This window comes from Pempheris klunzingeri, chromosome 6, assembly GCF_042242105.1.
Source record: "Pempheris klunzingeri isolate RE-2024b chromosome 6, fPemKlu1.hap1, whole genome shotgun sequence".
NCBI lineage: Eukaryota > Metazoa > Chordata > Actinopteri > Acropomatiformes > Pempheridae > Pempheris > Pempheris klunzingeri.
In genome coordinates, this window is record NC_092017.1 from 2,854,808 (window position 1) to 2,880,690 (window position 25,883).

Sequence of the window (25,883 nt, forward strand, 5' to 3'; positions counted from 1 at the left end):
GGGCATTTTCCAGTAGTAGGCTGGTAGAGGGGGTTATCTCTAGGCTATTGTAGCTCTTTTCCCGGCTCCCTTTCTTCTCTGTCATAGTTCTTGTGGCAGCGTTTGGTTGCCTGGTTTAGCTTGGTGCTCGGAAGATGCTATGGGCAGTGATCATCTCAAGGTCCACTGCACATAATTCACTGCACGCTTCCTTTTCCCGAGACAAAGAGAAAATCGTGAAAGGTCTGTTGATGTTGGAATGTTTCAGCCCCCTGAACTGCTGATGTTGAGTTTCAGGTGGCCCCGGGTATGTTTATCTCAATGCATGTTGTTTTGTTGTGCTGTCAGTTTGAGATGCTGTAGCGGTAACCACCCACAGCCACTTAGCAACATCTGAAAGCCCTGTGCTTAGTTCTGCCCCAGTTCCCCCCAGGTGTGGGTTAAACCAGTCAGATCTAACATGATGTAGCAGCATGAGTGTTTTTGAACATGACTATGGATAATGTATGAGCTTTTTCACTGAGCCGGTATAGATGGTCACAGAGAGTGGAGGAAGTGACAGCTGGAAGGACATGGGTGTCTAACCAGATGGGAAGGGTCTAATGAAAGGGCTCCAGTAAGTTGCACTATTGAAAATGTAGGATCCAGCATCTGAAACATAGGATACCTCTGCCCTGCTGCTTTGATTTAGGGCATTTCTGCCTCTTTCAAGTCAAGTCACTTTCAAGAAGTGCATTAGTCATTTGCTGGAGTATCTCTTTAAAGGATGTTTCTAACTGGCTGAAAATCATGAAATTACCAAGCATATTCCCCTGAGGATGACTCCTTTCCATTAAGTACAGAATTTATCTTCCAACACCACCTTCAATCCAGATTGTCAAATTTAAACACAAAATGAAATGAGGATTTGGATAAAACTGCGGTGTAATGTGTTGATCACATTTTTGCTGATTTTGATAAACCATTTCCTCTCAGTAACATAAGTGAATGTCAGCAATATATAATTATAATAATGATAATGATGGCGATGATGATAATTATAATAATACATTTCATTTGTATTGCACATTTCAAAACCAAGTGACAAAATGCTTCACAATAGCAAAATAAACAGAATCCAATAAAATAAGAACATTATAAAAAGAACATAACAGAAATATTGAAATAAGATGAAGCATACAATTATATTAAAATGATAAAAACAATTGACTTGCTTATTAGACACACACATTTTAAAAGTGTATTTTTGAAAAAGACTGAAAAGAGACAAAGATGTGGCCTGCCTGATCTCCTCTGGCACATGATCCCAGAGCAAAAGGGACCCACTGCGAGATCCCAGGCTGCACTTAAGCTCCTATGGGATTCATTCAGCATTCCCTGACATAAACAGGAACCCATCTGGGCTTTAAAGGGATAATTATAATCTTAAAATGGATTCAAAATTGCACAGGTAGTTAGTGTAATGAAGCTAAGATTGGGGTTATATGTACCCTGTAGTTAGTGTGAGGGACATTTTGAACCAACTTACTCCTGAAGCATAGCGTCAACTGTATAAACTTAGATTCCTCCTGTATGAATGATGTGTGAATGGGTGAATGAGGATGTGATGTAAAAGTGCTTTGAGAAGTTGAAATGACTAGAAAGGTGCTATACAAATCCAGAACATTTACCATAGTCCTCATGACTGCACTGTTATGTCGTCACAGAGGTTTACAGACCATTGAGGCAAAATGACCCGTTCATTAAATGCACTTTGTTGTGAAGGATACAATACAGTTTGATGGATTTTTACTGCAGAATGCTGCACACTTTTCATGCCTCTACAGTCTTCCACCCTGTAGAGGCGTGGCTATGAATGATTCTGTCATTGTTTGAATTGATTCATCATCACAGGAGGCCCGAGGGCTAAAACTGTTTGAAATATTTCACAAGAAAATAGAAAAAAACTGAAAAAGCAGACATGACGTGAATTTAGACACAAGTTGTTTTTCTATCTCATGTAGCACTCAGACTGAAAAGAGCTGGTTTCAGTGAAGACTCTCAGTTGGCTATGATCTAAATGCTGCTGTGTGTTGTGCAGCAGCTTTGACCAGAAAAAGATTCTGTTCAAATGTGTATGCTGTGTCAAAAGGTCTGACTCATTTTTTGTCTCAATGGTGTTCAAATGTCAGTCAGTGATGAATTTAACACACTACAGCATGAGCCTGGTTCAGAAGACTTCACAGGAAATCACACTTTGCTGTCTTGTTTCTATTAAGAGCATGGTATGGTTAAGAATATGCTACTTGAATATTCTGATGGTTTGTATTTTGATCTGACAAAATTTTCCCTGCACAGCATGGTATTTATTTAACCATTTTCTGCAAATGGAAGAGTGACCAACAGCTCTCCTTTGTGAAGAGATACTTGACCTCAATGGACAAAACTGGTTAAATAAAGGTGAATAAATACAAATAAAAACATACAGGGGAGACTCCAGTCATGTGATCAGAAGCTCTACACACATTATTGCAATGAAACAGAATTTTCTATACACATTGTAGTTGGATACATTAAAATAACTAATAATAATAAACATGCAGGTATATTCTAGCCAACTCACCAACTACACATACACACACACTCACATACACACGCACACACTCACACACACACACACACACACACACACACACACACACACACACACATACGCACACAGACAGACGCACACACATATTCAGGAAATCAGAGGAGCTTTTAGGGCTTCTGCAGTCACCCTCTCAGTTTGTCTGTCTCTTCCTGTCTGTTTTTCTCTGTGTCATCAGTGTTTCTATCAGGCCATCACACATTTTAAATCAACTCTTGCAACACCACTGAAAATAAACTGTGAATAAGGTGTGTTTTTATCAGCTGAGGAGAAGTGGAAAAATGAGCTTCCTGAATGTGAAAAACAACTACTGAAGACAAAGCTACATGCTGGTATTGTCCTGTAGCACCCAACACTATGAGGATGTTGCCTGTGTTTTCAGTCACACAACTTGGTTTATGATATCTGGATCCTGCTTGGCAAAATATCTGCATTTTCTGAGCTCTGATGGCAAATCTGTATTGAAACTTTTATTTGTTCATGTTTTGCCACGTCAGCATTGTTGCTCTGGAGATGACAGCACTCTGTAACACCACTGAGTGTTTCTACGGCTCAACCAGACCAACAAAGTGGTGAACTAAAAGGATATGGCTGACCACCTCATGTCAGGAGTCAGATTCTCTCAGTTAAACTTTTATGCTACAGCCCTACATACAGACAAGACATTATATTGAAATCATGATGGAGACCTTTTGAGGCCGTGTTAAACAGACATTCCGAAGACATCTCAGAAAATGTAAACTTGCCTTTGTAGTTTTCAGCATGGAACATTTGTATGACTGTGGAAAGCTTGCCAAATTCTTCCTGTCCATCCTCCTTTTCTTTGATCCATCACTTGTGAAAAGAGGTCTTGGACAGAACCAAAGCTGCAGCCCTCACCGCTGTCCGTCCTCCTGCTGAGGTAGAAGAAGCTGCTCTGGATGCACTGACTTGTTGTTAATGTGCCGACTGTGATGAGCTGACATTTGCCGTTGACAGCTTTGTTCTGCATGAGTGTGCTGTGTCTGTTCAAATCACACCGCGGACCAACTTGCAATGATTTCTGGTGAAATGCAGTCACAGTGCTGCTTACCTCCCCCCAGGCATCTCAAAAGCTATTTCCTTTCCAAAGGTAGGCTATACTTGGCAAACAAATAAAGAGGAGAAAACTGCAGGGAGAGGAAACCCTGCTGTTTACTATTTCTGCCCGTTTATGGTTTTACTTCTGCAAATCCAGCTTCAGCTTTGGGACTTAGAGGCACGCTCTGGCCGGGCCCATCGATCTTTCCTCTAATGCTCATCTACAAACAAGTCAGGCTTTACATGACTTTTTTTCTTCACTCCGTTACTCCAGCATCCAGTTTTTTCTTTCTTTTTTTCTACTTAAGCTGCTTTGAGAGAAAAAACTATTTTTCTGCACTGTTTGACAGCCTCACATATATATTCTGAATTTGCTTGTTCCATGATGGGTAAATCATTCAAACCCAGTGGGTTCAGATTAAATTACTCTAGTGTCTTAAGCATCACTTAGTGCAGTTTTCTTTCCCAAAATCAAGGTTCAACTGAAGGCTCTAGTGGTAGGGTGAGGCGATCAAGCATCCAGAAAGAACTCAAAGTGGAGCCGATGAAAGCGGCCAGTAGAGGTGGTTCAGGTGTCTGATCATGATGCCCCATGTTCCAGGGACATCCACCCAAGAGGAGATCTCGGTGCAGAGGAGGAATATGCTGGAGTGAATACATATCCCATGTGGCCTTTCACCCAGAAAGAAACAAAAAAGGCACCTGGTGATTTGAGTCTCAGTTAAAGCACTGAAGTTCTCAGTGACAGTGGGGAGTCCTTTTTTGTTTAGTTTGTCTTGTGCATGTGCACATATACATGTGGTTGATGTGATGTGAACAGTCCAGCCAATGGTTTCACGCTATTCCGCTGATCTACAATAAATACACAGCCATGTGCCAACAAGACAGAGAAGAAGAGCATCTGCTAGTGAACACAGGCGTAAACATCAGGGTTCAACCTTTTAAGAAAAATTTGCTTGAGTGTTATTGTTTAATGAGGAAGAAGATGCATTCATCAATTGTCCGACCAGGGGGAAACACACACTGAGTTTAGTGAGTAACACTGAATGTAAACATCACTTTCATTAGTTTGTAAGAAAACTGTCCAACCTCTAACCTCTACAGGTCTTTTTACATGTTGTTGATGTCTCGTGTGGGTTCGTTGTTAGTCCACCTGGCTGCCATGTAAGAGGTGTGGGAGTCTATTGCATCCTTCAATATTCACTTTGCTGGAATTTAGCCTGAAATGTGTGATATGTGTGTTCAGTCTTGAAATGTTTTAAATAAAAGAAATGTCAACATGTTAACATGACCCCACTGGTGGGTCATAGTTGAACTCCCTGTGAACAAAAACACTTCACACCAGTGATTGGTGTCTCTGTCTTTGTGTCTTAGTGAGCTTCGTGGACTGTGGTGGACCGAAGGTTTGGTTTGAGGTTGGAGACTCTTCGGATTTCAGAGTGAGTGAGGATGGAGTGGTCTACACTGTTCGGCACGTCAGCCTGACGGCAAAGGGAAAAGCCTTGGTGGTGGTCTATGCCCGAGAACTGCAGTCCAAACAGGTCTGGAAGACCAGAGTGCATCTCCACGTCCCTTCAAAGGGCAACAGCATAGGAGCTCAACAGGTAAGACAGTAGCACAAGTAGACGGCTGTTTCCTGTAGACCTACTCCATGTTTTAAGCAGTGCACACAAATAGGTTTACTGCGAATAACCAGTAAAAAGTTCATCCATGTTCTCCTTATTCGACTCTGACTCTGTGTGGTTATTGAGACACTAAACAAAAACTATATCATTGTTATTATTGGGCAGCTCAACTGCTTATTCTATTTATTATGTTTGTTTATTATGTCTGTCTGTCATTACATTAATTCCATTCCAGTCTGTTATCCATCCACAGTAAGTGCACAAGCCTCACTGTGTCAAGGCGCACACACATCTCCTGTCACTGAGTCATTAGGTATTTGAATAATAGTGAGCTCATTAACACATACCAGTGGATGTGAGTCTTTGTGCATGTGTGTGAGAGAGAGAATTGTCTCTTTTGACCAACCCCCCCACCCACCCCCAAACCATACTACATGCACAGATAAAAAATCAGCTTTTCCAACCCAACAGTCGTCTGTGGTGGTTTGCCAAGTGCTGATTGCAGAGACAAAGTGAGTCAAACAGCCATCTGTTAGTCTGTTTCATATACACCAGCGGTAATAAGGCCCCCCTGCATGTATTTAGACAAGACACTGGCATTGATTGGCTGTTCTTCTAAACACAGCACAGAAATAGTCGGCTGCCATATGCTTTAGTTGCTATCAGCGATGCTAGCTGAGGAGGAACATCACAGAGAGCGAAAGACGCTGTCAGCAGTCCCTCATAAGGAAAACTGGTGAGGAGCAGTTAACAGCCAGCTATCTGCCAGGGGAGCAGTGTCGGCAATGAGACGCAGGATCAGGGATGTTATCAAAAGAAAGTGAAGAGTGAGACAAACAAGCGTCACACTTACAGCCCACCAAGCTCCAGATGTCAGAAAAGTCAGTCTTTGGTTGACAGATCAGACGGAGTCGCCTGTCATCAACACTTTTGTTCTCCGTGCTGGCCAGCAAGTTCTTTGAAATGCAAAATATACCCTGATGCTAAAATTGTTGTCAAATGTATGATTATCCAGGGTAGGAACCTTAACTGCAGAGAGAAACAGGCTTTGATGAAGGCGGCACATATTTCAGACAGGCCTGTGTCTGATGTATTTCAGGCTGTCCTGTTGTCTGATAATGTGTATAAAGCATAAAGTATCCATAGAATTATCATAGAAAAATAAATATAACATACATACAGTAGGTATTGTCTTCATTCCATAAATAATTCATGTGCTTTTTTTTTGATAGCGGTTAAACAACCGCGTGGGAGGTGTTGAGCTATGATGGAGTAGCTTTATATTAGAAGACTTTCCGAAATTCTCCCAGAAAACACATGATGCTTTCTTTGGAGTGTGAAACGTCTTGCAGAAAGTGTTGCATTTTATAGACTGTAGCACACAGAGGAATTATTTAGTGAATGAAGACAAGTACGACATGACCGTTGTACTGTTGGAGTTATTGCTGTGGAAATGTACATTATACTGAATTATAAGTCATTTTGAGGATGAAAAAAAAAAAAAAACTCGTAGTTACAAATTGACACAGCAGAGAAGAAGAAGAAAGCATCCACTCATCCGTGTATGATCAATATTCACATCTGCAGATAGAAAAAGAACAGTGGGCCCTCCTAACAGTAACAGTAACAGTCACAGTGAGGAACAACAGCAGCACTAAACTGATCCAGTGTACACATGAATGATGTGTGACGGATCTCTCTGACATTAACCAGGCAAAGTCTGTCATTTCAGGCTTTTTTGTGTGCAATTGTGCTTTTATCGTAAAGTGAATAAAACCACAATAAAAAAATATCCTAATCTCAAAAGAATACAGATCTTTCCCTCTACTGTTTGGCTAAATTGCTTTGCTTGGCCCTGATGAAATTGTTTCTTTTGTTTCATTTATTCTGTTTTCTGGTTCATTTTACTTAATGACTCATCCCGCATTTGTTTTTTCAATGTATTTCTTAAATTCTTATTATACTTTCCGTCAACGATGGATGAAATTAGATTTATTGTACTAAATCAATGAAATGTAACTGAATCACAGACACATCCCTACCTTCAAGGTCAGGCTGAGGTGAATTGTGGGAGGGCAAAGTTCCTTACCATCCTCTGTGAACCCTGCAGTGTAGTGCAGTGTGCTTACTGACCAGTCATGCAGACACACACACATACACACACACACACACACACACGGTGACAGGTGGTAGTCATTTATCAGACGGACTGTAATGAGAGCATTAATCCAAGCCACTGGAACAAGGTCAGAAATACCCTGACTCACCAAGTGTCCCCTCTACAACTCAGCCATGCTGTGTGTGTGTGTGTGTGTGTGTGTGTGTGTGTGTGTGCGCATGTGTGTGTGCAGCGCAGTATACAACCCATTTTTACTGTCTCTGCAGGTAAAGCCCAGTGATGCAACACTGACTCAGAGGCTGCCAGAGATCTTGTTTCCATGGCGCAGTGTGGTTGTCAGGGGTGATGGCACTTTGAGACGGGTGAAGAGAGACTGGGTCATTCCGCCTATCAACGTCCCCGAGAACTCACGAGGACAGTTCCCTGAGGACCTAGTCAGAGTAAGACACAAACACACACACACACAAAAGCAGGCCTGGCGTACAGTAGCTGTGAGAAGCCTATATAGCGCATTCATTCCAATTGTAATACAATGGGCTTCACAAAAAAGCAATAAAACATCAAAGGCACATGCACATACAGCCCTAGCTGCAATCTAAACAGCCAGCCATGACAAAACAAAGCTACTCAAACACACAGGAAAGAAGGGAATGTTGTAGGTCGACTTTTAAATGTTAACACTGAGGCAGACCTAATGCATTCTGACAGTATTTCAGCAGCTGGCAGTATGAAAATTAGAGGCAGCTTCACCAACTCTGCATTTAACCCTTGCAACATCCAAAAGGCCCGTAGCAGCTGACCTTAGAGTCTGACCAGCCTGTCAGAAATGTACAACGGGGCAAACTGATGCAGGGCTTTGTAGACAACAAGTCAAATGAAAGGATGGTTTCTTGAATTAACTGGAAGCCGACATCTGATAACTGGAAGTGATGAGCTGTGATCAGCCCACAGTGTTTGTAGGTTAAACAGTGAGGGGAGTGTTGTGATACCCAACTGGAGATACAGTGCTAATTCGCTTCCACATGTAACAAGGAGGAGGGAGGAGACCCCGGGGCAGACCCAGACCTCTCTGGAGGGATTATATATCTCATCTGGCCTGGGACCACCTCGGAGTCCCCCAGGTGGAGCTGGTAAGCGTTGCTCGGGAAGACGCCTGGAGTGCCCTGCTCGACCTGTCGCCACAGCAACACGACCCCACATGGATAAGCGGAAGATAATGGAATGGGATGTAACAAGAAGCGTCTTACTTACATTACATTAAGTGACATCACTGGGAAACTAAGGTAGGCTTGTAGAACCATATGGTTTGTAACTTTGGAACATTCTGGTACAACCGTTCATATCTTTAATGGACTCAAAATAGTGATTTAGTGTGGCTCAGGCTTCCGTGGGACAGGGACATTTACCTGGACATACACACATTTCTTTCTTTGATGAGGCGAAGCATCAACAAAGTAGGTAGCAGACCAAGAATTGAGCCCTGGACTCCCTAGACATAAATTCTTAAGTAATGTAGGAATGGGTTCTTTCATCCTATCAGACAAGCCTACCCACTTCTCTGTGAGAGCTATAGCAGATCTAAGTATAATAGAAATGTCATTACTTTTTCTTTCTGCTTTTAATCAGACATCCAGCTCGCTGTAACATGACCTTAGTAAGCGGTATATGGAACAAAATACTGTAGTCTAAGCTAAACTAGAAATGTTTCAGCTACCTTTCTGACCTTTCTGAGCTTTCAAGTGCATCTCACTATGTTCATGAAGCAAGTGGTGCAGGCTCAGGTGTCATCACCTGACCTAAGTATGGATGTGAGTTGGATGGAAACAACAGCATGGCAGCGGTTTGCCTACTGCTCCCATGTTGGAGCAGATGCCATCATCTACCTGCTGCAGCGAACTTCCGGACATCTGAACAGAGCAGGAAACTGTGAGGATTAAGTTTTCAGACATCTCAAGTGCCATCAACACAGTCAAGCCCCAGCTGCTGAGTGAGGAGCATCACTGGACACCTCCCATCTCCTGGAGCACTGACTACCTCAAACACAGACCTCAGTGTGTGCAGCTGTGGATCTGCATGTCTGACACGATGATGGGCAGCACAGGAGCTCCACCGGGGGCGGTCCTGTCACCTCTTAGTTCACATCGTACACTCAGACTTGCAGTACAACTCAGAGTCCTGTCATTGGCAGAAATTCTCAGATGTCTCTGCAGGTATCAGCTGAATCAAAGGTGGACAGGAATCAGAGCAAAGGGACCTGTTGGCCGGCTTTGCTGAGTGGTTCAGATGGAACCATCTTCCCCTGAACGGTGATGGGTCATGATTTTATTCAATTATAAAAAAATATCAAATGGTACTCATGAATGTGACCAAAACCAAGGAGCCATCCACCAATCCATCCATCACATGTACCTCCCACCTTTGTTTTGTGCTATGCAGTTAAAAGCTAACTCCGGAGGCTAATGCTGCATTAAGACTGATTTCCAGATTGTTCTGAAGAAACTAACTACTGATTCATTTGAGCTGATTGTTGTACTTTTTCTCTCTCTTAAATGGATAAAATGTTCAATTTAATTGCAGTTAAACAGAAAACTAATTGTTGCAGTTCAAATAAGAATGAAAGAATGAATGAAATAGAATGAAATAAGAATCTTCATAGGCTTCCTCTATCTTTTTTGTGTTTAGTGAGCGCAGTCTTGTGCATGTCGAGGTCTGTCTTCACACTGCTGCCTTTCTCTTTGTTTTGATCATACGGACAGCGTGCACAATATTATTGGTGCGCCAGGCATCTTAGTTTATTTTGGCTTCACTTTCTGTGGTTATTTAGCATCAGCCTCAAGCATTTGCTGAATGTTGCCTGTGCAAGCCTTAAGTCATACTGACATACCAGACACATCCAGGTCAAACTCAAAAAGTTTAGCTTCACTTTTATATTATTATATTTTTACCTTTTTAAACAGGCAGTCTTGCTTACTCAGGGGAAATATCTCCCAAAATACTCTGAGCAGCAGTAGATGCAGCAGATGACACATAGAAATGAAAGATATGGTTTAGTTTGTGCAGGCAGTGTCACATAGGATGTGTCCACTTCCATCTTCTGCTTTTCCTGTGTATAATTCATTAACTGTAACATTGATCTCCTCCTCTTCCTCTGTCTGTGCTTTAGATCCGCTCAGACCGGGATAAGAACCGGATGCTGCGTTACAGTGTGACGGGCCCCGGGGCCGACCAGCCTCCGACTGGCATCTTCATCATTAACCCAATTTCAGGCCAGCTGTCAGTCACCAAGCCTCTGGACAGAGAGCACATCTCCAACTTCCATGTAAGACTCTCCACACCGTGACAGCAAGGTCTAAAACCTAAATCACTATGTCTCGATTACCCTCACAGTTTTATCAGTACGTGGACATACATTAAACATGCTGATATTCTACAGTGCGCTATGCTCACTGAGTAGCAAAAAACGAGTCGGACAGGAATAAAATTGGGTCTAAAAATTAAATGAGCTGAGCTGCAGTAGCAAAAGTGTGGCCACGGTTTAGTTTCAGTTGTAGTTCAGTTCAGTGTTGTACAAAACTCTAGTGGCTCACTGCACACAACTGGAGGTGGTTAGCTTATCTTATGCCAGGGACACACTGCCTGCCTCAGCAACGTGTGTGAATCGCGAGTCTCGCCTATTTTGGAGCAGGAACACGTTGACACTGATATGTTTTGACATCAAACCAGCAAGATGACAACTTTTTAATAGTTTCACGGTCCATATCTGTACAATATCTTGCATATATGGAAACAATGAATGCATATTTTTAAGATAAATACCTCCTGTTTTCCTTTCAAAGTAAAAGTCCTGTAGTGTTTCTGTGGACATAATCCCTTCATTTATTGTTATTATTAAGAGTTTATGTGACATTTAGAATGAAATGAAGTATTCAATTATTTATTACCGTTATCGAAGCCTAACTCGATGTGGAAAGCTAGGCAGGTTGGCAGACAGTAGGCAGGCTGGCAGGCAGGTTGGCAGACAGTAGGAAGGCTGGCTGACAGTAGGCAGGCTGGCAGGCAGGCTGGCTGACAGTAGGCAGGCTGGCTGACAGTAGGCAGGCTGGCAGACAGTAGACAGGCTGGCAGGCAGGCTGGCAGACAGTAGACAGGCTGGCAGGCAGGCTGGCAGACAGTAGGCAGGCTGGCAGACAGTAGACAGGCTTGCAGACAGAAGACAGGCTGTCTGTGTGGACACGCGTACGAGCAGCAGCAGTTCAGACGTGAGGTAAGCAGTGCGTTCCTAGCCGCTTCATAAAGACTGGAAACAGATAGAGACAGCTAGGCAGGCTCTGTCCTGACCTCTAAAGGAGCTCATTAATATGCCATGTCGTGTGTATTTTATCCATATTCCTTTGGAGTTGTGCCCCTCTGAGGTCAGGGAAGGAGATACATAAAAGCATGAAAAACAAGTCTGGGCATCCTTAAACAACTGGTTAAGATGTTTTGTCAAACAAAACATTCACAGGCTTATTAGAGTTGGGCTGCAGGAGCCATTCCATCCTGATTCTGGTTCCTGGTTGATAAACGCACCCCTTTCCCAATGATTAGTATTTCTTTACCTTCTCTTTACACAGCTGGAGAGCAAATATTCACCTAGCAGGTGAAAGAGCGCTGACCATTACCTCTGGGGGTTGAACTAAACTTCACTGGTGACAGAAAAACAATGTAATTCTGTCACTAAAAGACCAGAAGCAAACTTGCCTGCTCTCTAGCAGGTTTGTGTCAGCAGCCAACAGAAACACCACTCTAGATACTACTCTCTACTCAAATGATCCAGCTGATCGGGACACTTTAATCTGAACAGCTGGGGTCTTTGAACTTTGGTAACTGATGGAAAACGCATTGTGAAGAATTGGTGGGCTCCACCTGCTCTTCTTCTTCTGCTGCCTGTCTCATTTTTAGGCTTAAGTTACAGGTTGTTTCTGCCTTCTTCAAAAGAAGGTGGTTAAAGTCATTGTCAACTTATGTTCCTTAAAATATTGAAAGCTGAACTTGAGGGTATGATAAGGAATGTGAAACCATTCTATTTAACACCAAGCCTGACACTTCACCAGGCTATTTACTGAAAAAACAGAGGTGCATTTCAAATGATTTACCTCACGCTTCACTTGATGGGTGAATGTGCTGCCGGTCTGCCTCACCACCTTGTGTTCATGTCATCCACGTTTTTTCATCTTTGCTGTCACTCTCTGCTGGATATATTCTCTCTCATGCACAGAGATGAAGAAGAAATTCTTTAAAAAAGACTCTTGGTGTTTGCTCACTATATCTAATACAGTCACATACACCTCAGAGAGCAGAGTCTAACCTTTTGATCTGTAGGAATGCACACACACAACTCACACAGGGGAGTGGAAATCTGGAGTCGCAGCAGGGTGATTTGCATTTAAGCTGTCTGATGAATATTCATGTGATTGGATGTAGTTGTCAGAGCTAGGAGCTGGGATTGGCCGGCATGTTTATTCATGAGGGAGGCTTTGGCTCTCTGAGAGCCTCATATGGATGTTTAATACACTGCAGAGAAATGGCTTATGGAGGGTCGAGGGCCAATCAATAGCTGTACTCAGCACCTTTGACCATTTGATGCTAAATAAATACATCTCATTGGCCTGCTGCTTTCATGGGTTGCATCAAAGATGCTCAAGAGATTCTTGATTTTCAAAGTGATGTCCCTTTGAAAATCAAGAATCTCTTCAGTGAAGTTTTATAAAAAGTGGAAGTGCATTGTATTGCTTCCAGGCTAAACTCTGCAGGGACACATATTGATGAACATGAAATAGAATCAGGAGCAGTTAAGAATGACCGTGTATGTGGGTGTATCATCTGGGTTTGTTTGAGTAGACATACTGAACACATGAATTCATTAAGCTCGTCTGTGTACAAGTGAACTGTTAAGCCGGTGTGCCGCACGTACACATAGACAGGTGACCAAGGAAGGCTTAACTAGCTCTGCACTCTGTTCTGTGTGTGTGTGTGTGTGTGTGTGTGTACAGTTGCGAGCCCATGCTGTGGACCTGAATGGAAATCAGGTGGAGAACCCCATCGACATCGTTATCAACGTCATCGACCAGAACGACAACAGGCCGGAGTTCACACACACCATCTTCAATGGCTCTGTACCAGAGGGGTCAAAGCCGGGTACCAACACACACACACACACACACACACACACACACACACACACATGCATCTTGTGGATTTAAGGATTTAATCCTTCGCTGGCTGTCTGTATTTCCCTGCAGGATCCTTTGTGATGACGGTGACAGCTGTGGACAAGGATGACCCAAAAACTGCCAATGGGATGCTGCGATATAAGATCCTCTCCCAGAATCCCCAGAGCCCTTCCTCCAACATGTTCACCATTAACAATAAGACTGGTGACATCATCACAGTGGCAGCAGGCCTCGATCGGGAGGTGTGTGTGTGTGTGTGTGTGTGTGTGTTCCCCCAAACCCATGAGGAGCAGCTGCCTCTCGGTGAATGTGTCTAGCCTGCAGTGGAAAGACATCTAGGGGGTTTATTTCCAGTCAGACACCTACAGGATGAGCTGTGTGTTGTGCATACAGTGGCTCTTTTTAAGGACTGTTAATCAGCTCAAAATCAATCAAGTCTGTCTCCTACTTTTTCAAATGTGTTGTTTAAGTTTAAGGAAATTGAACACATATTTACCTTCCAGAGTTAGAGACAGCAGTGCATTCATTAAACATTCTTGAGGGATAAGGCCAGTTAAATACTCAGTCCACTTATTAGCTTCTTCTGGAGCTTTCACCCGCATGGAATTTGCTTAGTTGTCATAGAAATGGATCAGTTGTCATCATGTAACCTTAATATGCAATTTGACAGCAGCTGGTCATATATGGGTTGTATACTAGCCAGTATGACAACACAGCTAATAAGGGCACTGTAGTCTGAGTTGGGATTGTTTTTACTTAGTTTTAGAGTTCTGCATCATTCTGTTACTCCAACTCAACAATGTAATCACTGAGATCTGACTTTACTTTGCATTAAACTGATTGTGAGCACACAGGAAGTGTTTGGAAGCTTGTAATCCCTCACTGTGTTATCATACTATGAAAGTCAGTGACAAAACAGTCACTGCTCAACACTCACTTACTCAGCTGTTCGGAGCTTTGGGCCATAGGGACATGGTCTTCATCAGCAAATGAAATTATCTCAGTTGTCATGGACCTGTATATTGAAATGTTCAATTTTTAGTTTTAGTTCAGTATTGAGCATGGCTATTCTTAAAATCAGAATTCTCAGCAGACATCAACGAGACGTCCTGAAGCCAGGATACTGAGTGGTCAGGAGAATGGGAAAGTACAAACATCTACCGTTCCATGGCGACCGAGCAAACATAAATCTGCCTAAAAAGACCATGTGATGCAGTCAGAAGCTTCAGAACAATGAACCAGTGAATGTTTAGTGGTTTTAACCAAAGAACTGACTGATGAAATTGAATATGACCGCTGTAATGTTGTTTAAATTGTTGGTTTTTATTTCAATATAAATCATTATTTTCCTTTGAAAGGTATTAAAATGGCGATGAACCTTTTGCGGGAGGTGTGAATGGTGGGGTGATTGAGTCCACAGTAACAGAGCGTCTGTCCAGTCCAGAACAAAGTTTGAGGCCCAGCTTTGCTGTTTGTTCTGTCTGTCTCCAGAAAGTCACCCAGTACACCCTGATCATCCAGGCAACAGACATGGAGGGAAACCCCACCTACGGCCTCTCCAACACTGCCACCACCATCATTAGGATCACCGACGTCAATGACAATCCCCCAGAGTTCACCACAGACACAGTAGGTCCACAGACAGTAGGCACACACACACACACACACACACTGACACATTCTCTCAGACACTCTGAGGACAGTGTAACGGCTGTCAGACAGCCGAGGCTAAACACCACTGAGGCTGTCTGAGTTTATATTGGCAGCGGTTGATGGCAGAGGAGTGAAAAGCAAATGAGACCGATGAAGCACGCTCGTCTACCTCAGTAACGCCCAACAGGTTGGACAGGAAGGAGCAGGGTTTGTGGGAAACAAGAGCACTTTGCTCTGTTCTGAGATGGATCATCTCCGCTTTGGTCACACAGCAGTTTCATCATGATGTTAATGTAGTGCTGTTTTACAAGGTTGTTTAATTGGTGTTAAAAAGGCTCTGAACAAGTCTGTCTTCTTGTCTCTCAGTTCTTCGGGGAGATTCATGAGAACAGGGTCAATGTGATCGTTGCTAACCTAACTGTGACGGATAAAGACCAACCTCACACCTCAGCCTGGAGCGCCGTGTACCGCATCATCGCCGGAGACCCCACAGGACGCTTCTCCATCCCCACCGACCCCACCAGCAACGAGGGCCTGCTCACCGTGGTCAAGGTGGGCTTTGTTCTGCACAACACATGCACACACACGCGCACACATACACATGCATGCACACACACACCAGATTGAACAATTAAAGGTGTAAAGGCCATAAACAATTTGATTTGACTCTTTTCTTCCACAGAGTCAGGGTTGGGGGGTCAGGTTAGGGTCAGGGTTAGGGGGATAGGGTCAGCATTGCTGTAATCCACACAGTCTCACAAAATGTAGTTGCACTCAAAATTATTCAACCCCCATTGCAAATTAGCTGTATTAGGTGTAGAACTCAAGCAACAATTGAAGAGCACTTGAAATATCTCAACACAATTAATATTACAGGTGGTTTCACACAATATGGCACTTTTAATTACTGCAGTCTCAGAATTATTCAACCCTTCTTGATAAGCAGGTTATGACCTGCTGCAAACGTGATGAATATTCAGACACCAGGTTCTGACAGCGTTCCTGAGGAATCTTCTCCCATTTCTCATGGACAACAGCCTCCAGCTCTCTAGTGTTCTTGGGTTTGCGTGCTGCAACCTTCTTCAAATCCCACCAGAGATTTTCTGTTGGATTGAAGTCAGGCGACTGTGACGGCCACTCTAGTATCTTCCAGGACTTTTCCCGAAGCAAAGCCTTGATGGACTTTGGGGTATGTTTGGGATCATTGTCCTGTTGGAAGGTCCGATGACGCCCAAGCTTCAGCTTTCTCACAGACGGAATGACGTTTTCTCCTGGATTTCCTGATACTGATTGAATCCATCTTGCCCTCCAAACACTGCGGTTTCCAGAGCCAAAGGAAACAATGCAGCCCCAGAGTATCACTGAGCCACTGCCATGCTTCACTGTAGGCAGGGTGTTCTTTTCAGCATCTGCCTCATTTTTCTTCCAATTTCTTCCAAACTTCCAATTTTGTTTAATGGCTCCAGAGAACAGAATCCCAAAACTTCTGTGGCTCATTCATATGGTTTCAAGCATATTGGAGTTGACTCTTGTGCTTTTGAGTCAGTAGTGGTGTAGGTCTTGGAGTTCAGGCATGGAGGCCTTCAGCATTCAATATGTGCCTTACTGTAGAAGCTGAAACCTCAGTGCCTGCCCGGCAGCCTTTGATAGCTTCCTCTTTCTGCCACGTCCAGGTAGTGCAGCCAGCTTTGAACGTTTGAACTATGCTTCCAACAGTATCTCTAGGAACTTTCAGTGCCTTTGCTGTCTTTTTGTATGCTTTTCCTTGTTTGTGCAGGGCAATGATCTCCTCTCTTAACTTTTTGGACAATTCTCTTGATTTACGCATATTTCTGATATGCAACAAGCGTCACTGTGAAACTCCTAGCCTGTCCTGGTATTTGATATGCTCTATCTCAAGCGCACCTGATGCATCATGTGTGCATGACAATTTGCAAATGAGTGCTCTATCAGGGATTCTATTCAGAATCAGAATCAAAATCAGAATTCCTTTCTGGAATTTGTGAAGATCTCGTGGTCAAGATGCCAGCAGGTTTCAGAGCGATCAGCTGATCACTCGTGTAGCCAAAACGGCTACCAACGGCCATATGTTTACTGCACCCAGCAGAGTTAAAGTAGTACTTTCACAGCAAAAAGATGACAAGAGCTCTCTCCACTAGCATGTATTGGAGAGGGAACGTCTTTGAAGCATATTACCAGCAAAAAAAGTAAAACAAATAATTAAAAAGATAGTTAAAAGTAAGAAAAAATAAGAAAACGAGCAGGAGCAATCGTAACAGGCAGCATATACTTCCGCACATGTGCACTCATGAGCATTCTGGGGGTTGAATAATTTTGAGAGAGTAAAAAAATAAGTGTGTTGAATTTGGAGAAACCATCTACAATATACAGGTGCTTTCAGACAGAAGCTGTCGCTGTCTATTCTCTGCTGTTGAACAGGTGTATAATGCAGGTGAAATCAGCTCTGGGGGCTGTCATCACTGTGGCTTCTCTCTAGCGAGATCAGAGAAGCTGATGTGTCTGTTAACAGTACTGACAAACAGAGCTCATAATGTTTTAAGAAAGAAGAAGTCACAAATGGGATTTTTACCATCATACTGTGAGCAGCAGCAGTCTGATCTTATGCCAGTAGCTTCCACCCAGCAGCAGGCCGTGGTGAACGGATGTGTTTAGTCTGACGGGTAGTAGATGTGCTGCTTCTCGGACACCACAGTGAGAGCCTGTTACCTCCAACTCTGGCAGCTCTGCTTGTTCCATTTCTCTCTAGTAAATAAATATGATCCAACATTTTTCTGTTGCAATCAAGCCCTAACCTCTGTTACAAATACATTACATCTCCTGTGGCTGCCTCACAATAAAAGCCACCCTGTGGTTCGTTAGTTGAAAGATTTTCAAATGAAGGAACAGCAGTAGGAAGATGTCGGGTTTGCATAAGCAGCAACTTGGTATAGTCAGGTCTTGTAAAAGAGTGAGCAGTCAACAGTGAGGTTACTATCAGTGAGACCAAATTATAAACAGTAGCTTTGTAGGTACATGTAGTTCCATGAGACAAGGCTGAGTGAGTAACTATCAGATAAAATAAAGGCCGAAAGATAGAAATATCTGTAGACCCCCACTGTACTGGTGTAGCTAGAGCATATTAACCGTGATGGTCTGGATCCCACATCCAAACCAGATGTCAATCAATCAATCAATCAATCAATCTTTATTTATATAGCGCCAATTCACAACAGCGTTATCTCAAGACGCTTTACATGAAGAGCAGGTCTAGACCAATTAAGAGAGAGACCCAACAATTCAGGAATTCAAAATTAAGGATTCAAGAATTCCCACATGAGCAGCATCAGATATTATATTGAGCAACAGTGGCAGGAAGAACTCCCCTTTAACAGGAAGAAACCTGGAACAGATCCAGGCTCAATGTGGGCGGCTTCTGTAGGGGTCCGCGTTGGGTGGAGTTTGGACAGAGAGAGAGAGAGAGACAACACAAACAGCAACCAACGTACTAGCAGTGACTATAGCACTAACAATAGGAGTGTGACTAACAGATTAGCAGTATGATATTATTGAAAAACATGACGAGTGGCCGACGATCCACATCAGTGATTCATGAACCAGAGAACCACATCAGCAGGACCAAGACCAGGATCCACAGGAACCTGAGAGATGAGGAATCACAGAAAGGCTCCGGGGAAGATAGCAAGTTAGAGGCAGACATTAGGCTGACATGAGACATAATGATGGAGAGGAAGAGGAGGATATGTGGCACATCGACCATGCTACGGCAACCGTTGCTACAGCAGTAATTATTGTGATTGTCATCACAGCTGATATGAGGCCCCCTATAGGCCCCCGTTCGTGATCAGCTTTAACCTCGGCCACCAGGGCACCTTCTCCGTAGTGTTGTAACCAGCTAATCTTTCCCACTCATAGTAGCTCTACATGCCATATAGTGAAAACTGGAGCGTGGATGAGCCAGCTGACATATGAGATATGGTAATAACATACAGAGAGCTGTGTATTGTGCGTAAGGTTCTCATGTTGAATTTGTCAGACAACCAATGGATCATGTAACTAACACCCCACCCCTTCCCTCTGCTGTCCAGCCCATAGACTTCGAGCTGACCCGCTCCTTCATGCTGACAGTAGAGGCAGAGAATGAGGTCCCGCTGGCCCGCGGCATCCATCTGCCTCGTCAGTCCACAGCGACCATCTCTGTACGGATCCTGGACATCAACGAGAGTCCAGAGTTCAGCCCCAACCCCAAGTCCATCAAACTGGAGGAGGGTCTGCCTGCAGGGTCTCTGCTCACCACCTTCACTGCCCAAGACCCCGACCGCTTCATGAGACAGACTGTCTGGTAAGACGGCTATGATGTTAGACCATTTCATTCTGTGGTGGAGTTCACAGAGTTTCAGTTGTAAGTCAGAATATGGTGTTAAAATAAAAATATGGTATAATAAAGAAGAGTAATTTAACTATGAAGTGTCGAGCAGGTTTGAGTTGAGAGCAGAATGTGTCATTCACTGTCTTTTGATAAGAAGAACCTTTCATCTTGTAAATTAGTCACATATTCATTAGAATTGGTTCTGAAGTCACTGTCACTGTCGGTGGCTGACGAGGTATGACTGAAAGAAAAGGAGGCTTATTGGTAAGTATGCACCCTTGTACCCATTTACAGTAGTGTTTTCATCATACAATGCACATCTCATGTAGGTGGAACGCTGTGATTAGATTAGAGGCAGAATTAGCATAAAGCCCTTCACCATAGCCCAGGGAACATTAGCTAACATGTCCATGGGAACAATTATTTAAAAATCTAAAATCATTATTAGCATTTATTAACTAGTTTTTAAGTAGCATGCCCCAAAAAGACAGACAGACAGATACACACACACACACATACATTCTTGTCTTTTTATAGTTGTGAGGACGCTTGACCTAATGCATTCCCCAACCCTTACGTAACCGTTACCGTAACCCAATTCTAACCTTAAAACAAGTCTTAACCCTCAAATGGCCCTTTGAAGTTGTGAGAATCAGGCAAACTGTCCTCACAGCACAGAAATGACCTCACAACAATGATGTAAAACTAAAATTTGTTCTCATAACTATACAAAGACATGTGAACAAACACACACAAACATACACACAGCCAAACACATGATTTCTATAAACAAATAAAAGCTGTATCTGTTCGCTGTAGGCTGTGTTCAGAAATACATGTACACTGTTATATCCAGTAACGCCATTGGGCTCAATAGAGAGAGAGAGAGAGAGAGAGAGAGAGAGAGAGAGAGAGAGAGAGAGAGACGCACTGAGGTTGAGTATCAAATCTAAAAGTTCATGAAGTCTGTCTCAGATGCCAAAGGAAATAAATTGGCTGATGAGGTGGACTGAGACAGTGCTCACCAAGGATGTTCTTGGGGGAGAAAATGAATTCTCTGAGTGCCGTGGTTGGTTAGGGTAGGAACATCAGGTTAAGCCAATCGGAGGCAGAGTGTGGGGGGTGGGGGGGGGTCATTCCGTCACCATCCTAAAGAAGAAAAAACTGCTTTAGGACCAGACAGACTAAATGCCCTTGCTGAGCATGTTTTGGGGATGAACGCAGAATTCACAAAAAAGGCCAAATAATTAACATTTAGTCGAAAACCATGTTTCACAAAGTTTATAAAGGAATGCATTGGGTATGCAGACCCACCATAGCATTTAGTCTTTCCCATTCAGGAACAGAGGTTCCCGTTTCAACTGATTGAATTGAAATAGTGACCGCAGTATCCCCAGACTCCCTTAAAAAATCTCACCATTGTGTGAGTTGTTGAGTAGAGGGAAATGGATATGATAAGAAGAGATGCCTTCTGGCACATAAGGGACAATAAAAACATTCAGCGACGTTGAAGTAAAGTAGCTTGAAGTCACAGCAGTCTGAACAAACTGTGTCAGCTTTGATAATCACTGGTGCTCCTGGTGGATAGATGGAGCATAACAACTGGTGTCCACACAGTGCTTTGGGGTGTTATGAGGTGGCAGTACATTCACTACCTCATCGAGAGGGATTTAATTAAAGCCAAGTGCCCGTCTGGGAGCTGCAGGGACGTTCCACGGATCTGCCTGAAGCCTGTGGATACAGTCGGAGTAGATATATTCTAGAGGATAATATGCAGTTGTATATGATCAAATGACATTATAATGATATGACATAATAATAATGTAATAATGTAATGAAGAGTCTGTGGCTCCTTCCCAGTCTGCCCACTGGCTTGATTTGCTCAGTGGGTGAATGTTTGCCCTCTCAATTTGCGAGATCGACATGCTGTTCTCCCCCCACTTTGAGACTAAAACCATCTTATCTGGATATAGAGTAAACACATCTTTCCTGATCCTGCAGCACTGAGCTCGTGGCTCAGCAACCAGCAGACCAGAGCTCAGAGAGCCTGAAGGACTGCTGCTTCTTGTCCCCATCGTTCTTCCTTTAACATCCCACTATTTGTTTCTAAATGTAGTGCTGAAGTCTTTGTAGCCTAGCAACAGCCAATGGTGGACGCACACTGTGTTCACAAAAACATGTGAGCACACACACACACACACACACACACACACACACACACGCTCATACACAAGAAGTGAGTATATTGTGCAGTATAGAGCAGGCCTGGGAGAGCATTTTGGTTTCAGATTTTTCTTTTTTGTTGCTTTGTATTCTGTAGTTGGTGCTGCTCCTACATTTATTCACAGCTGCGTCTTTCAACTCTTTATCTCAGCAATTAAAAATATACCAAACAGACAATATTCCCTATTCATGGGTGGTTTAAGTGGCTTCTTGGCAGCCCTGCTCGCCTTTGCTTAAAGCTGCACTGTTTCCCGTTTATTCACGTTGTTTCTCAACTACATGCCCAGTTTGAAAAAATGATTATTTCTGCTGCTACAGCATTGCAGATGTATGAGTGTGAGCAAGTCGTGTTTGATAAACACATTTCATCTGCAAGTCACAGGGATTTGCCAAGCTTCATTCTGTTTCCAGGTCTACAAAACATAACATAGCAAATTTCCACTGACAAATATATTTTTGAAATAATTTTCAAATCGGTTCCAGTGAGAATAAACGAGTGAGTTGCTTCATGGGAGTGCTGCAGTCTATATATCAGGTCTGCAGGAGCTGTTTGGCCGGTAGCCAGGAACGCAGATAAAGAAGCCTCCCTGTGCTGGTTTCTCATGCTGTCTCTCTCTGACTGAAATCAGGTATTCCAAGTTGTATGACCCTGCCAACTGGCTGGAGATTGACCCGGTTAACGGTCGGATTTCCACCATCGCCATCCTTGACCGAGAGTCTCCCTACGTCAAGAACAACCTCTACAACGTCACCTTCATGGCGTCTGATAACGGTGAGACACAAGGGCAACACCGGTGTCCTGCAGTAACCCCACCCCCCCACGCACAGAGGGGGATCATGTTCACTGTGCCACAGTGCTGTTTCAGTGATTGCAGTAGTGCTGGTTTTTCTGTGAAGTGTGTGCCACAGTCCTGCCCCTGCAGAGTGTCTGCAGAGTCGTGGAAACAGTAGCTAGTGAAGCTATGAGCTCATCTACACTGGGAGTAGTTAAACTACTGCAAAACTACGCTTTGACATTTAGATCAAGAGTTCAAGTTGCAGATTGAATCAACAGCAATAAACTTATTTGAATGTCTCTAAAACAACCAGTGTTTTAATAGGAAGAAACTACTTAGGAAGAAGCCACACCTTCTAGAAAACAAATGATCCTGGGATAAACACATCCAGACAGTGGTAACTAAAATGGGAAACTGTAATTAAAAGATGTGCAAAATATCCGGCCCAACAAATTGTCAAACAAGTAATCCAAGCTTTGGTTTTGTCTCTGTAACTGGAGTATTGCTCAGTAGTTTGGCCCCGTACCTCAGTAGGTAAAACAACTGCAGCTGCTCCCGAATAAAGAACCACTTGTAGCTCTTTCTTGCTGGTTGAGAACAAATCTTACTAAAATGCATGAAGTGAAAAGCAGATGGTTGTATTCCTGGGTGGTATTCATTAGAAATGTCATAGCAACAAAGACTGTTTACTATTTAGACTAATTCATTAATTCACAAATTATTTTTTACAAGTCTTTTGTAACCCTTTAGTGCAGATGCACACAATTTTTCAACAGGACACACTGAAGCAGGTTGTTTTACTTTACCAAAATCTAAAACCACATGAGTTCAGTGTATAGTAACATACAGAGCAATGAAAGACTGGGATTCACTCCCAAATAATATTACACAACAATATAATATATATAGCTTAGAAAAATGCTAAAAGAGAATGACTTACAAAGAAACCTAGTAATTAGAAGCATTCATTGGTGTATAAGGGTTCCATGGGCTGAAAGTTAAATGATGATATTTATCTGTTGGAATATGATGGATTCAGTCAGAGCCCGTTTTTTTGGATTAATTATTAGTTTTTGTCGTTATAATCTCTATTATATCTAGTCTGAAGTTGAGCTCTTATTTCACAGAATGGGAAGTGGAAGATTTCTTCCTGTAGACAGTAGATTGTACTGTCAACATTTCAATTCTTTATTCCCTTAATCAAATGTCCCGACCAGGGAGGCCTGTAGGATTACATGGTCAGTCTTTTGGACACAGTAGGCCTATCGCTTTCTAATGGAGATGTTTTTCTGCCAATTTAGTGCATGATTCCCATTCTTACTTTACTATGAAAAAAGGCTTCTCTGTTCAAAGTGATAAATTGTTCTAGAAGAATGTCATTCAGCAGCAGCTCCATCCATTCCTTCAGGCGTGCACCCTCTCCATACAGAGGCCCACTGTGCTCCCAGCTTCCTGCTGACTGACACGGTCTCTGCCAGCGTTGTGCGCTCACACTCCAAAGAGCTCACTGACAAGAAAACACTCAGACACAAGTCAAACACAAGCAAGCTGTTGCAGAAGGTCACACGTCTTCAGTTTTTCAGCAGTCACCATATGTGTACCCTTCACCTATTATTACTGAACATACTGTGGTTTATACTGTGTGAATCCATATGAAGAATACATGGGAATGCTCTTTGCATTCTGACATCCGGTATTATGAAACTAGTCTCTCACTACTTTGTGACTTCTCTGTCTGTGGCTCTCAGCTCCAAGCCCATTGCTTTCTTACTGAAGATGACAACGCTACTCAAACTGGAGGAAATAGTGCATCTGGTGGGGACTATTTTCAGCGGATTAATCCATGTTAGGTGCCCTAGTTAGTATTTGGGGCAGCAGGACGGTGTGTGTGGGACTGAGTCCAAATAAGTAGTCCAGTGTGTGTGTGTTCGTGGTGTTGAAAGAACATGTCACCCAGACCAATGGTGAGGCCCACTGATGTGTTTAATAGCTTTTGTACAACAATGGGGCTCACTTTCCACCATGTTTATCTTCCTCTGTAAAGTTAGTGATATCAGGGAAAGGGACACGGGCCGGAGACTTTGGTGTAAAATGGAGTCATCTAATCACAGTTATAATCTTCACTGAGTTTTATCCTTTGCTACGTCACTAAGTCACCCTGCAGAACTTGAACTGGACCTGCAGATGGCCATTAGCTTTTAACAATATTGTGTGCAATAAATGTGCATTGTTGCTCTTAAATAATCACTCAAGTAAAAGATGTTATTTGAACATACATGTTTTCATTCTGTGTGTCCAGGTATCCCACCTGCCAGTGGGACAGGCACCCTTCAGATGTACCTGCTGGATATAAATGACAATGCACCGCATGTATTCCCCCCCGAAGTGGAAATGTGTGAGAAGCCAGATCCCAATGCCATCAACATCACAGCCAGTGACCCTGACCTGACCCCTAACGCTGGACCCTTCGCCTTCGAGCTGGCCAGTCGTCCTTTAGACGTACGCCGCAACTGGACGCTCAGTCGCCTCAATGGTCAGTATACTGTGTCCGAGCATCAGTGTTTATCTTTATTCACTCATTCACTCTTTCACTTTCTATACCTACTTAAAGGGAATAATTTACCATCCACCCATCATATATACGACACAGCTGGCGCCAATCCCAGCTGACTTTGGGCAAGAGGTGGGGCCCACCCTGGACTGGTCACCAGTCAATCACAGGGCCAACACACAGAGACAGACAACCGCTCACGCTCACACATACATGCAATTTAGAGCCATCAATTAACCTGCACGACTTTGGACTGTGAGAGGACGCCAGAGTACCTGGACAGAACCCATGCAAGCACAGGGAGAACTTGCAAACTCCACACAGGAAGGCCCCAGGGTCAACCTGTAAACACCATTTTGCCATTTTGCAACCTTCTTGCCGCAGGCATCAGTGCTAACCACTGCACCACCATGCTGTGCTGTATAATATACCCCTAAAATAAAAATCAAGTTATTTATATAATCAGTCCATGTCAGTGGAAGATCACATAACAATCGCAGCCTTCCAACCAGTCTGAAGTATTGATTGACCTTATTGGGTTCTGTAACACCAGGTTCAGTCAATAGTGTTGGCTCTTGAGACTTTTACAGAGTTGATACTCACATGATCACAGGTGGTCATATGTGGGTGTTCTCCTTGGTCTGGTCTCTGGTATTCCACGATGACCTTT

General features: G+C 43.2%; 1 protein-coding gene across 1 annotated transcript in view; it reads left to right on the plus strand.

Moving 5' to 3' along the window:
- LOC139202495 (cadherin-2-like) overlaps positions 1 to 25,883 on the plus strand; it is a 73,098-nt gene that overhangs the window by 31,987 nt on the left and 15,228 nt on the right. The window contains exons 3-12 of the mRNA XM_070832000.1: positions 5,042 to 5,271; positions 7,678 to 7,851; positions 10,575 to 10,730; positions 13,444 to 13,588; positions 13,693 to 13,865; positions 15,115 to 15,252; positions 15,643 to 15,828; positions 19,383 to 19,636; positions 22,516 to 22,658; positions 24,962 to 25,195. Coding sequence (XP_070688101.1) covers positions 5,042 to 5,271; positions 7,678 to 7,851; positions 10,575 to 10,730; positions 13,444 to 13,588; positions 13,693 to 13,865; positions 15,115 to 15,252; positions 15,643 to 15,828; positions 19,383 to 19,636; positions 22,516 to 22,658; positions 24,962 to 25,195 — 1,833 coding nt within the window. The remainder of the gene's footprint in view (positions 1 to 5,041; positions 5,272 to 7,677; positions 7,852 to 10,574; positions 10,731 to 13,443; positions 13,589 to 13,692; positions 13,866 to 15,114; positions 15,253 to 15,642; positions 15,829 to 19,382; positions 19,637 to 22,515; positions 22,659 to 24,961; positions 25,196 to 25,883) is intronic.